Consider the following 15,042-nt stretch of genomic DNA (forward strand, 5'->3'; position numbering starts at 1 on the left):
ATATGTTCTCAGTTTCTAGTTTATAGATGTCTCCTGAAATACAGACAGTAGCATTCTGATTTCTTTTATAGATTCTGAATCATGTAAAGATTTTCATCCACACAAACATGTTCTTTGAGGCAGATTTTTTTATTCTAAAGATTTATTTATTTTATGTATATGGTGCTCTATTTTCATGTATGACTTTATGCCAGAAGACAGCATCAGGTCCCACTAGAGATGGTTGTCACCCACCATGTGGTTGCTGGGAATTGAACTCAGGACCTCTGAAAGAGCAGTCAATGTTCTTAACCACTGAGTCATCTCTCCAACCCGAGGCAAAATTTCTAAGAAGAGTTTAAAAATCCTTCTTGATGGGGAAGTACTTCTGTGTATATTTATCTTATTGATTGTTAAATAAAATACTGTTTGGCCAATGAGATAGCAAGTAGACCGGACTAGGAGTCAAAGAGGATTCTGGGAAATGTAGTAGAGAAGTGTGATCCAGGCAGGAAGTGGCATAGCAAGGAGACTCATATTTAAGTGAAGGAGAAACAGGAAGCACCCCTTTTTTTTCCTCTCCTGCTCCAGCGGCAAGATGTGATCCCAGCAAGGAGAGACACCAATAAGGTGTCCGATAAGATAAGTCTTATAAAATATATAGGTTTATGATAGTTAAGACTGACTTAGCAGATGAGAAGTCCTAGTCATTGGCCAAGCAGCTTTGTACCTAAAACAAGTTTCTGTGTATTCATTTGGGCCTAACTTGGGCAGGCGGCTGACATAAAGCACACACGTGATGGTGGGGCTCAGGCAGCTTTTGGCAGAAAGATTTATAGTAACACCTTCTGACTTAGTGTATTAAGTAGTTGACATGGACCCTTAAACTGTGTGTGTCTGTCTCTCCAATTTACCTCGAGTATTCACTACAGTTGCATAAGAATAAGAACCTTGGGTGTATGGTGAACTGAATATAAAAATTGAATCTGTTATCTAGACACCTTACAGAAATCATATTTCAACACATAGAATTGAATTATTATTAAGATTTGAAGTCTATTTTAAAATCATATTAGAGAATGAAGTTTTGTCCAGCTTAGGGATGAAGGTACAGACCCTGAAAACAAAATTAAAATCACCTATAGAAAATTCTATGTATAAAGCTAATTGGAAAAAAATAAGCAAACATTCTCACAGATCATAGGGAAAAAAGTATCAGTGTCCTAGAAATAAGTGACAATATTAGATGTAATATCTGAAATCAACATTCATGACTTTCATAGAATTAATTTCTATTTAGGAAAGTATCACCCAGGTTTCCTTTGAAGATACTGGGGATCTAAACCAGGGTTCTGCATGTGCTTGGCAAGTGCTCTACCCCTGAGCTACATCCCCAGCTACCTTTGAAGTCAGTAAAGGAGACACCAATGTAAGTCTATACTGCCAAATACCCATGTGATATATACTAGTATGTTGGTTAACAAAAGGCTGTATTCATAATGGTGACCTACAAGATTGTATTGCTAGTGATGTCATAGCTATGTGTATGTGTAGATTTTATAAAATTTGCACAACAAGTAAATGGCACATGACTTTTCCTAGAGTGGGTTGAAATCCACTTCTCTAACTTACTTTAAAATACACACAGATAAGTTGTATTAATGGATATATAAAACATGAAGAAATCATCAGAAAAGGTAGCTACAGAACCCAGGTAAGATTCTGTACAGGTACTCACTACACAATTTTTTTCTGTTTTTTTTTTTTTTGTTGTTGTTGTTGTTGTTCTTAAAAGATTTTTCATTAATAATTGCTGGAGAAATGCAATGCTCTAGATGAGAGTTATTTATTCTGTGCTCCATAAATATATTTATAAATGATCCTAAAGCATTTTCAGAGAGATCTTTCCAACATAAAGCACTCACCTAGCCATCCGGATCCTGAATTGGGAATGCAGAGGTCTGTCTCTGCACTGGGTAGCACGAAGCCCACCACAAACACCTCCACACCATCCGCCATGAGAGCCATGCCCAGGACGAAGAAAAGGGCCCACTGGAAACGCCCATGGCCGCACTCCTGGATTATCAGCTCATACTGCTGAGCCAGCTCTTCTTCATCAGCCCTCCTCTCTGACTCCAGCTCTCTGCGGTCCTTGTACTCATCTCTTTTGGGCTGTCCCACGGACACTATGCTGTCCTTCCCTTGGTTCATGCTGGGGATACCCTGATACTCCCCTTCATAGATCTCATCCTCTTCATCATGACCCTCAGTGGCTTCGCTTGAGCCTTCGTCATCATTGGCCTCCCCATTGTAGGTTTCTCCAGGTGGGGAGTAGTCATCATCGTCATCTTCATCCTGGAACCGACTGTAGGACCGCTGGGTGTATTCGTCCTGGGCCCGGTCCACTGCCTGGCTCACCTTCTTCACTGTTTGCTTCTTCACCTCCTTGGCAATGTCCTTGGCACCCTTCATCAGTGAAGTCCTATCCTTGTAGGAGTCTTCCATCTTGACTCAGCTGAGGCCAAGGTGCAGCAGGGAAGTGTCCACGGAGTGTTCAGCAGTTCGGCTGTAAGAGCATCATCCAGCTGTGGTTCAGAACAGAGCTGCACAGAAGAAGCAGGGGAGATGTATATTATTCCTTTCCCCACGCCTTCCACCACCCAGATCCTGGGCCCTTTTCACTTCCCCACATGGCAGCAGACAGACACAGAAAGACACAGAATGCACTCTCCCTGCTTTGATTGCACACACATGTGAGCACACTATACTGCTCCTTTGCTCAAGTACAACCAGCACCTGGAGCAGCTAGCCAAGGCTGTTATTGTCGTTTTTGTTTCAAAGAATTTTGTACTCAGGCATTCTGCTGAGAATGAAGCTAACTACATTCCAGCTTTTAAAACACAAACATCATGTCTCAGAAGGCTCCCCTGAGACTCAAAGACCATCAAAGAACAGAGAGTAGAAATATTTAGGAGCCAGAGGTGGTGGGAGACTATAAGAAAACTGTTTCCCAGTGATGACAGGATAGCTACACAAGTGAAATCACTGTGGTCGTGAAAACATGCATAATAAAGCCTGGCCAAGATCCAGCTAGAAAAAAAAGTCTCAGCATGGAGACAGGAGGGGGTGTGGGGGTGAGGGTAGGAAGTCCTACTCCTAGCTGAGGACTATTATTGGGGATTAATATCTGCTGGGAGAAGCAGGGTCAGGGTCATAATCCTTTAAGATTATGACCTTCACGGGGGAAAAAACATGCTCTAGAACAGGTCCTACACGTGAGTATTTGGGCAGCAGGAATTGGACTCAGACTGGATGCGTTTTTTTTTTTTTTTTTTTTTTTTTTTTTTTTTTTTTTTTTTAAGAGGGGTAACAAAATTGGATGGGTAGGGAGGGAGGGGTGGATCTGGGAGGATTTGAAGGAAAGGAAATAATTATGGTCAAAACACATTGTAAGAAATTCTTCACAAATTAAATTAAAAAAAAAGAAAAGCTATAAGGATATATAACTTGACTCACAAGACACACAGCCATGTTTAGGCTCACAAGGCATACATCTATATCCAGTGACAGGATGGCTGGATGAGGACTAGAAGAGCCCCCTGGTCTCTCTTTCCTTGCATTGAACAACTCATTGTTCAGTTCTCAGACTGCCATTTCACTTGTCAAATTGCATTTTCCCTAGCCCTGCATCTGCTGTTGAATAGACACAAGTATTTCCTTTCCACAGCAGCTGTATCTGTAGAGAACTGGCAGTTAATCAAGTGAGTTTATGTGGCAATCACAGAATTAGAACCCACCTCTTGTTTGTGGAGGTCTTCCCTTTCAGAGCTCACCCCAGTCCAACAGTAAGAGGAAAGCCCAGTTTGATGTGCCTTCACACCTCCGCCTGCAAGTCCTCCAAGCCTTATCTCTTTCTGTTTCTCCAACAGAGCCCCCACCTTCAGTCTTTTCCTTTCTTCTTTTCCTCATCGTCACTACCATAACCAGTTCTTGGGATGCCCCTCTTCCCTAAAACTTGTACATGTTTTTCAGATGCTCGACAGGACATCTTTCTCATATGTATCTTTCCATAGATTTAAAAACACTGTGCTCTCACTGCATACTGCTACCCACAACAGCAGCCAATGTTCTCTCCACAGTGAATGTCAGGTTAGAATGAGTTACACAGCAAGCCTTTGTCTCAAGAGAGAATGATGTCAATTTGTGCAGGCCCACTCCAGAGCTCACCCTGCAAAGCACCATATCAACTACCTTTTAGTGAAACTGTGAGCCGGTAGTGGAAATGAATTTTTGGTAAATGATAGTGCCACCACAGTAGCTTGAGAATCATCTAGACTTTTCACAAATGCCTAGTATAAAGGGATTGTGCAGAAGGACTTATTATGAAAGAACTCAGTTCCCTGAGGCAGGGAGAATGGAGGAACAGAGAGCTGTTATTGAAGCATAGAAAGTTTCAATTTTTACAAAATAAAGGGTTATGAAGAAGGACAATGATGATGGTTGCAGAATATTATGAGTGTACAGTTAAGGATGATTAAACGGAAATTTTATGTTAAAACTTTTTATTAAATTCTTGAAAATCTTATACTTTGTATTTTGATCATATTCACTCTCCATTTCACCCCCAACTCTTCCTAAATTCACCATCCACTTCAAGCCTTATTTTGAAAAAGAAGACATTACCTCATAGCAGATATCCTAGGAAAATAATTTAAAAATTCAGCAATACTTACACAAACACACATGCTTATGCCTGTACACACACATACACACACACACACACACACACACACACACACACACACACACGTATATTTCTTTAACCCAGAGATAGTCATTCTTAACAATCAGCCATTCTACTTCCAGCATTTAGACTGTGCGGCGATATGAGCATTGAGCTAACTGGATCACAATGAACACATGTATTTGAAGCCCTGCTTACATCGCTGTAACTATAGCTATAGATCAGTCATCTGTAACTCTTCCACTGTGAAATTTCCAACTTGTGTCAGTGGCTATCTCAAGCCATACAATTCCAATGTGCAATAAGTTTTGGCTGTCAGCACACCTTCTGGAGTGGTAGTTCTCAGAATGCCACCCAGGGATCTCCAAAAAAATCTCCAGCATTATTCAAGGATGCTATGAGGTCTATAACAGCAGAAAGCTGTTGGTTGACTTCATTCTCACAAGTTCATGAATGGATAGTGGCTTTCTGGTAAGTAGTGACATTGCTGCTCTGATGGCTAATGGGATTTGGCTTTGCATATTCTTGTGTTAAAGACTAATATTCTTTGGTTTAGTTTCTAGTATTTGGTCAAGAGATATAATCACACAAATCTTTGTCATTAATAAGTTTTAAAAGTGAAAGTAGGTCTAAAAATTCCCCCCTCAAAAAAATCCAGAGTACTCTGACAGATTCCTTTCAGGCTGGGATGCAGGGCCCTATGAAGCTTCCTGTGTGTTTTCTGTTTCTCTTATAGGACTTTGTGATTGCCTCTGCTACAGCCCCAAAGGGGTGACAAACTGCTGAACTAGCTTGTCTAATTCCCAGTAGTTCTGGACCCCCAATTGTGCACAGATACCGTAAGACCTGGGGTTTACATTTTGGCTGGGTGGCATTTTCTAACCTCTGCCTATAGAAGACCACTACAGGATGTCCTTTCTACCAGGTAGGGGTGAACAGTGTGTTCCTAGCTCCTAGCTTGCCTGCTAACTACACACGAATCATAACTTGCAACATGGTCTCAGTCCCCTCGTATCTTTGTCTTCTTTTTTCATTTCTAGCTCCTGAGGATTTCTTTGTCCTTTTGGATCACCCATTCATTATTTAAGTGGCATTTTGAAATATTACCAGGGCATGGACTAGAGTATAGGGCTGGGGAGAGGGGACCAGAAATGCACTCAGTTCACAATCTAGGTCCAGGGATGTGTTCATAACCTGTTTTGATATTGAAATTTTCTCTTGCTTTTAGATATTATTCTACCACTTTAATTTGCACTGGGCTATTATTCACCTGACCTGTCTCCTGCCATTGGGCAATTAGGCTGTTTTTATTATTTTAATCTTAGCAATGTGTACTGAGAATTCCTGAGGTCAAAAGGAAAACCTAATTTTGGCAATTTTAACACCACTATATTGTCATACTGAAAGATTTAAAAAGTGCTCTATTTTCCTGTGTTCTCCCCTATACCAGAAATTGGCTGTTGAGATAAATGAAAAACATGTTTTTGTCATTGAACTTTCTCAGGAAAATGTTCATCCTGTGCCATTTTCATTTCGGATTGACAGTATGTTTACTGATCCCCTCCAGAAATGCATGTCTGTGTTTTAGCCACCAGAATCTATAATTGGTATCTTAGCTGAAAAAATAGGTAACTGTGTTAAAATATTGAGATGAAGCCTCCCTGGACTATGGTTATGCTGTAGATTCAGGAACAACTGTCCTTGTGAAAGAGGACAGAAAAAACACGAAAGGGAAGCAGTAGTGAGTACAGAAACAGCCAGAAGCCAAGGGGTCCTAGACCCACCTACCCTGACACCCTGAGAGGCCAAGGAAGAGGTCACTGTTGGAGAAACTGGCTCTGTTAATACTTCCATGCTGGGGTTCTGGCCTCTATAACAGACAGAAGGTAAATTTCAAACCACTCAATTTGCAGTGGTTTGGAAGGCAGACACAAGACACTAACAGTCTTCTGCTTATTGAATTTTAAGAGGAACAGAAGCTTTAGTATGCATTGTAAATATTTTTCTAAGATGATCTTATCTATGGTGATTTTTTTTTGCCACAAATAGCTACTAAATCATTTTTATATAATCTACTTTATGTTCATATTTTCTGCCCTGTTGAGTTTCTAAAGTATACATCTATAGTAGAATCAGTCTTAGTTTAATTGTTTAATGTTTAGTTCTGTAACTTATTTTGTACACTGTACCAGGTAGGGCGAGATCCCAAATATTTTAGAAACAGTATTAAGATATCCCTCAGACAAGAAACCAAGTTCTTACATGTGTTAATGCCTCTTCTAATTCCCCTTCTGCTTCAGGAATCCTCATTTACTCTTAGCTTTACTAGTTTAACTTTTTACCTTGTTACGTCTTGCACCATTGCATGTTCCTTTCATGATTCATCCCTTTTCAAGTATATTTTTATTATTTTAATCGGGTTTCTCTTCCAAATAAAATTTAGAGTTGCTTGGCCATTTTTTTCAAAGAAATTTCTATTACTATTGCACTAAATTTACAAATTAATTCCAGAACTAAAAAAGTCTAATGATAGATATCTCACTCGATACAGGATAAATATGTTATCCAAGCCTTCTTTAATGCTACTCAGTGAAATTTATATAGTTCCTTATGGTGCCAATTATTTAATATCAAGGTAAATACATGTATTTTAAACATATTTATATTGATTTGTATGTTTGCTTATTGGTTTCTCAGAACCATGATGTATAAATCTGGTCACAAGCTCTTGTTCCCACCAGGGCATCAGGTGGTCTGGATGCTGTCTCCTGCATTTCATCAGCATCTGTGGGAGCATCCATTGTAGAGTAGATGACCTGGGATGCAAAAACTGAGTCAGACCTACTAAAGGACAATTCAGGAAGGGAAGTCTGAGAACAGACAGTCTCAGATGAGCTCCCCATCTTAGATCCTCCTGGTTACCTGGGCACTTCTCTGACACCATGTTCATAGACACTGCTCTGCAGGAAGAAGGGGTAAGCAGACATGGGGCATCTTCAGTTGATCCTGGAAAGTTTAGTACTCCTAGATTCTGTCCCCAAGTCATCACTAGTCATCCTATAACCCTTTGGCAGACCAGATGCCCCAGAACAATAAAAAATCCCCATTATTAAGAACACTCAGCTGAAAGAAAAAAATCTGAACACATGTACAGAGGCATTCCTTCATTTCGATTAATTGACCAGTGACATTCCAGCAGTCGGTTCCCCAGCATTGAGCAACTTCCAGATTTGAAAAGGGCCATCTGTGAATGTGCTTCTTCCACTGGGACTTGAGAATCATGTGAGGGGAACTCAGTGGGCAAAGCCTGGATGGAGCCCAGTTTCTTCCAGCAAGCCTGGCCTGGAAGACATGTGGTTGGGGTGGGAACAGAAGCAGACTCCACCCCCCATGACTATTGCTTATTTCCCCAGAGATTAAAAGATCAATCATTCAATGTTTATTAAGAGCCTGTGATACATCAGACATTATTTTAGGAGCTCAAATCAGAGACTAAATAAGACACTAAGTGTCTGTTTGTATAGAACTTCCTCCTCTGCCATCATAATGAAAAAAAGGAACATACTTCCATGCAGCAGTGAGTCCTAGAAATAAAAAAAAGGCAGGGTAGGGATGCAGAGCAGTTCTATGGAGCAATTCATGCTGATTTCTTATATTGGTGTTGTCAAAACAGGAAAGGAACACTTTGTATCTCAACAACTACACTTAGCTAATGGCTGCTCAACAGGATGATGCAGCATTACCCAGTGGAGGCGGTATTCTAGGACAAGTAGTCCAGGGAGTGTTGAGTAGAAGATGAAACTTGAATAGGAGCTGAATATGACCAGAATGTAAGTCATGCTGTTACCCAGTGGCTCAGACACAGAGAACAGCATGGAAGAGCAAAGGCCCTTAGTGGAGAAAGATAGGGAAGATGGGTAGCTAAACAGAGTCAGAGGGACAGAATCAAGAAAAGTGACTAGGGACAGATCATTGGGGCTCTGGAGGTTATGGAAAGAGCCTTGAGATTGAGTGTGAGTTAAGCATAGAGTAGGGAGATGCATTAGTTCATTTTCCATTGCCATAACAAAATACCATAATCTATATGCTTAATAGAGAGAAGAAATTTATTTAGCTTAGAGTTCCAGAAGCTGAAAGGCCAAGATCATGTGGTTCCATTTGTTCAGCCTCTGGCAAGGGCCCCCTTAGCCATGTCACAGCATGGCAGAGAAGCAGGGAGGAAAATGGCTATATGAAGAAGAGATTCCAGGGTAAGACAGTAAGCCAGAGACCAGGGAGGAGCCAGATTTGCTTTTTAAATAACAAATCACTGTTGTGAGTGCAAACTCCCTTCAGGAGACCAACATCAACCCATTGAGGTAGTGCCACAGTGATGTAATTCCTTCCAATTTTCACTACTTCCTGACCAACACTCTGGGGTCAAGCTCTTTTTTTTTCAGAATATGAAAATTTATTGCTGTGTTTCCACCGGCAAAATTTAGGATCTTCGTCTTTCCTTCTTGCCTTTGAACAGGGGCAAAAGGTACATACTGGCTACTTTAACAACCTTAAAGCGAACTCCAGGAATATCACCTACAGCATGACCTTCTCTACCAAACCCAGCAACCAGAACTTCGTTTTCCTCAATGAAGTTTAAGCAGCCATCACTGGCATGAAAGCTATGATCTTCTTGCCATTCTTGATGAGCTGCATCCTGACACACTTCCAGATAGCAGAATTTGGCTGTTTGGCCTCAATCTCTACTTTTTCCCTTTTCATGAAAGTCACCACTAAAAGTGGGTTGTGTCCAAGTGGGCTTTTTAAATTTTTTTATTTATTTTATTAAAATTTATTTATTTATTATTAAATTTATTATTAAATAAATAAAATAAGTTTATTTATTATTAAAATTTTATTTATTTTTATTTTTTTATCATGCCACTCTGGTCCCATCAGTGACTTCACAGCCTCCTGGCAGTATGGAAACCACCACACTTGCCCATCTTGCCGGTGCCATGGGCCCAAGAAAAAGAGAGAGGCAGTCTGGGGTCAAGCTCTTAAGTCATGAACCACATTTAAGCCTTAGCAGGAAGTGCCAGGATCTAGAAGAATACAGCTCCATGGGGCAAAACAAGGATTTCCTTTAGGACCTGATTCACCCAATCACTGGAGACAGAATCTCTGTTCCTTGATCTCATTAGCTCTGCCCTTTGACATTTGTGGACACACTTATTTCGACTACAATAATGAGTCAATAACTTCCAGGTATTTAGTGTCCTTAGAGGTGGGCTAGAGGGAGGAGGACAATCAGATGAAAAGTCAAAGCAATCAAAGAGAAACCTAGCTGTTCCTGGTAGCTACTCTGTGACAAAATTGGAGTCATTTATTCCCTCTTGTTTGCCTATCAGTGGACGTATAAGAAAAAGAAGTGAACACCGTCTATAAATTAGACATGTCCTCTGTGTGTTTAAGGGCAGGTATAGAGCCAGCCAAATACTCATTGAAGAATTACTTTAACCCCAAAATAGAAAAATCAAAGTAGTCATGCCTCCCATCTCTTACCTTAGTGTAACAAGTACTCAGGTGCTCCCAAATCCTTACAAGAACTCAGAATCCCTTGAGAAATAGGTGACACACACACAATGAAATGACTTAAGTTTTAGACATAACTGGTGATCTTGTTTATGAGTCAGACACACACATGGATTCCAGTGCTGCTGCTACTGCTCCTATTACCAGCCTTACAGCTCAGAATGTGCAAGGACAGTGTTTTTGTAAAGATTAAAACATGAAAGGCCACACTTGGTCAACAGTATCTGCCCAGTGAATGCCAGTTTACTTGAAATTAAAGAGTAGAAGAAGGTAACATATAGTCAGAATTTATTGATCACAGGAATGATGCTGGGATTTCCTTTCTAAAACAGAAAGATGATAATTGGCTAGGTTGGCTGTGTTCTGAACCACACCCTGAGAGCATACCTAGGGGTCAAGGAACTGAGACTCACTCTCCCCAGGGATTATCATTGCCGTGTCCCCTAAGGTTTAGCCTACAAAGTAAAACTCTAATATGAATGTCTGTTTGTCCATCCTGTTGCAGGAACCAAGGAAATGTGAGGAGCATATTTGTAGAGCTTTGGTGCAATTTAAAGCCCAGCCAGTGTATCAAATCTGCTTCCTTCCTATTACCCTTATGAGAGTAAAGACTTTTCCCCAGATCTCAGTTAAGTTCCAGACCTGGGAATACCAACAAGATGTGGAAACAGAGCTCCCTAGGGCTGTGTGTGTTTCCCCCCTACTGCCTGGAAATGGCATGTTTCTCTTTCCACTTTGTCTACGTTTTGCTTGGTAAATATTTCATTTTGCCAGGTTCCTGGAGGTGGCAACGAAAGCAGCTGCCTGTGTTTACTTCGGCACCACCTGAGCACAGAGACAAAATCCCCAGGGCACTGTCCCTCTGGAATACCCAAGTCATTGTTTCCCTTGCTTGTAGCCTCTGGAAGGGAGGTGTCAGAACCTCCTTGCATACCCCCATAGGTACTCTATGGCTCTGGGGATAAGCAGCTTTGAGACCAGGGAGTTTATTGATGCACAAGTTCTCCACAGAGCATGGACAAAGTAAGATTACTGGAGCATCATGGTACTGGATGCTCTGTGTTCCAGCCAGAGTTCAGCTGGTGCATAGTAGCTCTGTGTGCTGAGAAACAGGCTTAGAGGAAGTCTTTACTTCAAGGGTCTCTCTCTCTCTCTCTCTCTCTCTCTCTCTGTGTGTGTATGTGTGTGTGTATGTATGTATGTATGTATGTAGGTGTATATGCACACATGCACAAGCATTCTAGGAAGAACAACATAAGATGTTAAGGAAACCACTGAAAAGAGAACTTTACTTTCTATTTTTCCAGTAAAGTCTTTACTGTCCTGGGAGAAAAGAGCTGCTAAACTAATCCATTCACAGAATATACATAAATGATGGAGTTCTTCTCCCTCCTCTGAGCTTAATTGTACAACTCAACATTGTACAACTTGTCTAAGTTGTGAATGTTTAAGCTCATTGGTTGGCTATGAAAGTATATTGTGGAGGACAGGAGTGACTTCTGGGTTTAGGGCCTTGTACCTGGGGTACTGAATATTACATCAGTGTATAAGAACAGATCTGCTCCCAAAGCAATAGTCACAAGAAAAATCAGAAGCCATCCATCCAAACAAGGTTCCAAGTTCTATAAGGGAAGGGACCATGTTTTGGCTTACCTTGGATTCTTAGTGCTCAAGGCAATCCCAAAGCTCACTGCATGCAGCTATGTGACCTGCTGTGCAGTGGGCATAGACCACACCCAACTGTAAGCACAAAGAAGTCAAATGAAGGCCTCTAGGCACCCTCCAACTAGAGATTTTCATTCCTGCGGGAACATGCAACAGACAATTGTCTTATAACATGATACGATCTATATACAGATACCATGGGATAGGATAGGCCCTAAGTTGAGCTAATTAGCCCAAAGGAACACAAGTAGAGGTGTTCAGTGGCTAGTGAAAGCACACAATAAAATAACCATCAATGTCCGCAAGCCAAACACAGGCTGAGCCTTTTACACACACCCATACTAGACGCAGGTAAAATAAAAAGACTTCTAGTGCTCTCTGGGACTAACCAATACTCCTATTTCTAGAGATAAGTGTCATTCAGCTTTGATCACATGCACCAAAAGTAAAATATTTAATTTTGTTAGCTTTGTGGGCTCCAAGCTCACTACAAATTGCTATCACAGGAAAGCTCATTTTTAACCAATATGAAGACACGGCTGGCAACTGATCATATACAACAAAATCTCCCCAAAATCCATCACAAGAAATAATTTAAAAGTTTTCCTTAAACAACAGTGAGGAGTTGTGGCCAAGTATGTCACTTCTGTCATCTTCTCCCCATCTGATGCTGACTATGTGTTCCAAGTGACATCATGTGTCATCTGGACACTCTGAGGCCCCTCCTCTCTGCCTTCCTGGCTCTGGCTCTATCTTTGTCCGCTTGGTGTCTCTTCTCCACACAGCAGTATCAGAAATCCCTTCTAACCACATGGCAGAAGACATTACTCCACTCTGAAAGCCACCCAGGGGCTTCCTTCCCATGCCCTTTGCCCCATATGACCTGATTCCCTTCCTCAGATTCATTGTCCACCATTGGCTCCTCTCTACCCAGCCATACTGACTTCTAACAAGCAGAACCCCCTTCTGCCGCAGAGTCTTTGTGCATGCTATTCTATCTTTCTGGAATGTTCTTCACCTAGGTAATTGCTGGATGCCTCCCCCAACTTTCTTCTGGGAGGCAGACACAAGACAGTCAGGAATCAAAAGGTCACCCTCAGCTACATATTAGGCTCACTTTCCAAAAATTAAATAAATAAACTAAAAAATGGCACCATATCCTAGACCATAGCATCATGACATCACTACTCTCTAAGCAGCACCTTTGATCATATCTCCATCTGAAAACACAGTACATAGGAATTAACTCTTCATTGTTTGACAAGCGAGATTTTCCCTGTGTCATTTTCATCTATGAGGGGTGCTACTTACTGGCTTGCTCTCCATAGCTTACTTAGACTGCTTTTGTTTGTTTGTTTGTTTGTTTGTTTGTTTTCAAGACAGGGTTCCTCTGTGTAGCTTTGGAGCCTATCCTGGCACTCGCTCTGGAGACCAGGCTGGCCTCGAACTCACAGAGACCCACCTGCCTCTGCCTCCCGAGTGCTGGGATTAAAGGCATGTGCCACCAATGCCCTGCCAGCCTGCTTTCTTATAGCACACAGGATCACCAGCCCAGGGATAGTACCACCCACCATGGGCTGAGCCCTCCCCATCAATCACTGATTAAGAAAATGCCTTACAGACTTGCTTACAATCGATCTTATGGAGGCATTTTTCTCAATTGAGTTTCTCTCCTCTCAGATGACTCTAGCCTGTGTCAAGGTGACATAAAACCATCTAGCACAAAATATGGTGAAGAACAGAATGTGAGGAGCCACTGTTCTCAGAAACTTCACATAAACATAGACACTGAGAGCAACCTTTGCACCTGTTGACCATGTGTAATCTGGCCTTGTCTCCGTTCCCATATTCTTATCACTGTGTCAGTTCCTCTTTTGTCCTTACAGGGAAGACATCATTCCCATTTCACCTCTGTAAAGGAAGTTACTTTCATCATATGACTTTGTCGTTATTTTAAAAAACCAAGAATTTTAAAAACACTATTTTAAATTATGTAAAGCGTGGGCAGATGGGATTTTCCCTTCTTTCTTTGTGGGTGTATGCACAGCTGAATAAAGTTGGAAATATTTTAAAAAGAATCCTATTGTTGCTTTCTCATTTTATGATTATTTGCTGACTTCCCATTCTGTCAATCAAGTGGGCCAAAGCCCATCCCAAAAAAGATTTCCTGTGCTCCATAGAGCCAAACACTTGCAAAAACATATGAAAAACAAATAGATTTAACATTTTCCTACTTTGTTGTATAAACTAAGTGTGAATGACCTTTTGTTCTGGTGTGACTTTTGCATACCTTGGTATTCTGTAAAGTTTAAAAGGATCTGTAGATGTTTTTACTGACTTCAAAAACAATGTATTGCAGCCATGGGTAGTGCCACATGCATATATGCCAGCATTCAAGAGGCAGAAGCAGGAGGATTGCTGCAACTTTGAGACCACTCTGCTCTACATCATGAGTTCCAGGCCTGCTAGAATGTCACAAAGCGACCCTTTATCCAAAAAAGAATAAAGACTTTTTTTAACAATGACCAATCTTAGGAGAGCACTATAAAAATTAATTCTGCTAAGAAAATGAATTCCCTTAAAGGGCTCCTTAAGTACTCTTCATGTATTTTATGCAATCAGTTCTCAATTCCTTTTTTTCTTATTTAATTACAATTATTTAAAATATGGGATGCATCTCCAATTTGGATGTCTCCCATGTGCGGGAACTATGTTAATCTCCTCTGTGTCATTCAGGTTTAGTACAAGTGCTTCAAGACAGCACTTATGAAATCAGTTCTTCCCCACTCAACACATTGCTGAATGAATGTGTCATTTGGAAACTATTATTTACTTGTTATATTTAGATTGCGATTTTGTAAAATCTGACTCTGGGTCAGTTCGCTGATATTTGCTAACCCGTGTTTAGTGGCCTAAAGGTCAGCATTACATTCACAGAGGTAACTGTCTGTATATTAAACACTTAGATTTACAAGAGAAACAAGATTATACCATTGTCCAATGTGAGAATTAAGCAAAAAGTTTAATTCTTGCATTTTGCAGCCCCATTTTATTCTTGAAGAAGATTTCAAACATTCTAGTCA

The 15,042-nt window shown here is 40.8% G+C and overlaps 1 protein-coding gene, 1 non-coding gene and 1 pseudogene across 3 annotated transcripts in view; all 3 read right to left on the reverse strand.

Annotated features, from left to right (window-relative positions):
* Sv2c (synaptic vesicle glycoprotein 2C) overlaps positions 1 to 2,484 on the reverse strand; it is a 131,978-nt gene extending 129,494 nt beyond the window's left edge. For both annotated transcript variants that reach the window (XM_035439129.1, XM_027401696.2), the window contains exon 1: positions 1,905 to 2,484. In XM_035439129.1, the coding sequence (XP_035295020.1) occupies positions 1,905 to 2,484 (580 nt within the window). The remainder of the gene's footprint in view (positions 1 to 1,904) is intronic.
* A 6,716-nt stretch (positions 2,485 to 9,200) lies between these two features.
* On the reverse strand, positions 9,201 to 9,705 carry LOC113834124 (annotated as a pseudogene).
* A 4,914-nt stretch (positions 9,706 to 14,619) lies between these two features.
* Positions 14,620 to 14,723, reverse strand: LOC113834208. The gene has a single exon (XR_003482586.1). It is a non-coding gene; the product is annotated as a U6 spliceosomal RNA (small nuclear RNA).
* Between the last annotated feature and the right edge of the window lie 319 nt (positions 14,724 to 15,042).

This window comes from Cricetulus griseus, chromosome 2 (genome assembly GCF_003668045.3).
Source record: "Cricetulus griseus strain 17A/GY chromosome 2, alternate assembly CriGri-PICRH-1.0, whole genome shotgun sequence".
In the NCBI taxonomy this organism is placed as follows: Eukaryota; Metazoa; Chordata; class Mammalia; order Rodentia; family Cricetidae; genus Cricetulus; species Cricetulus griseus.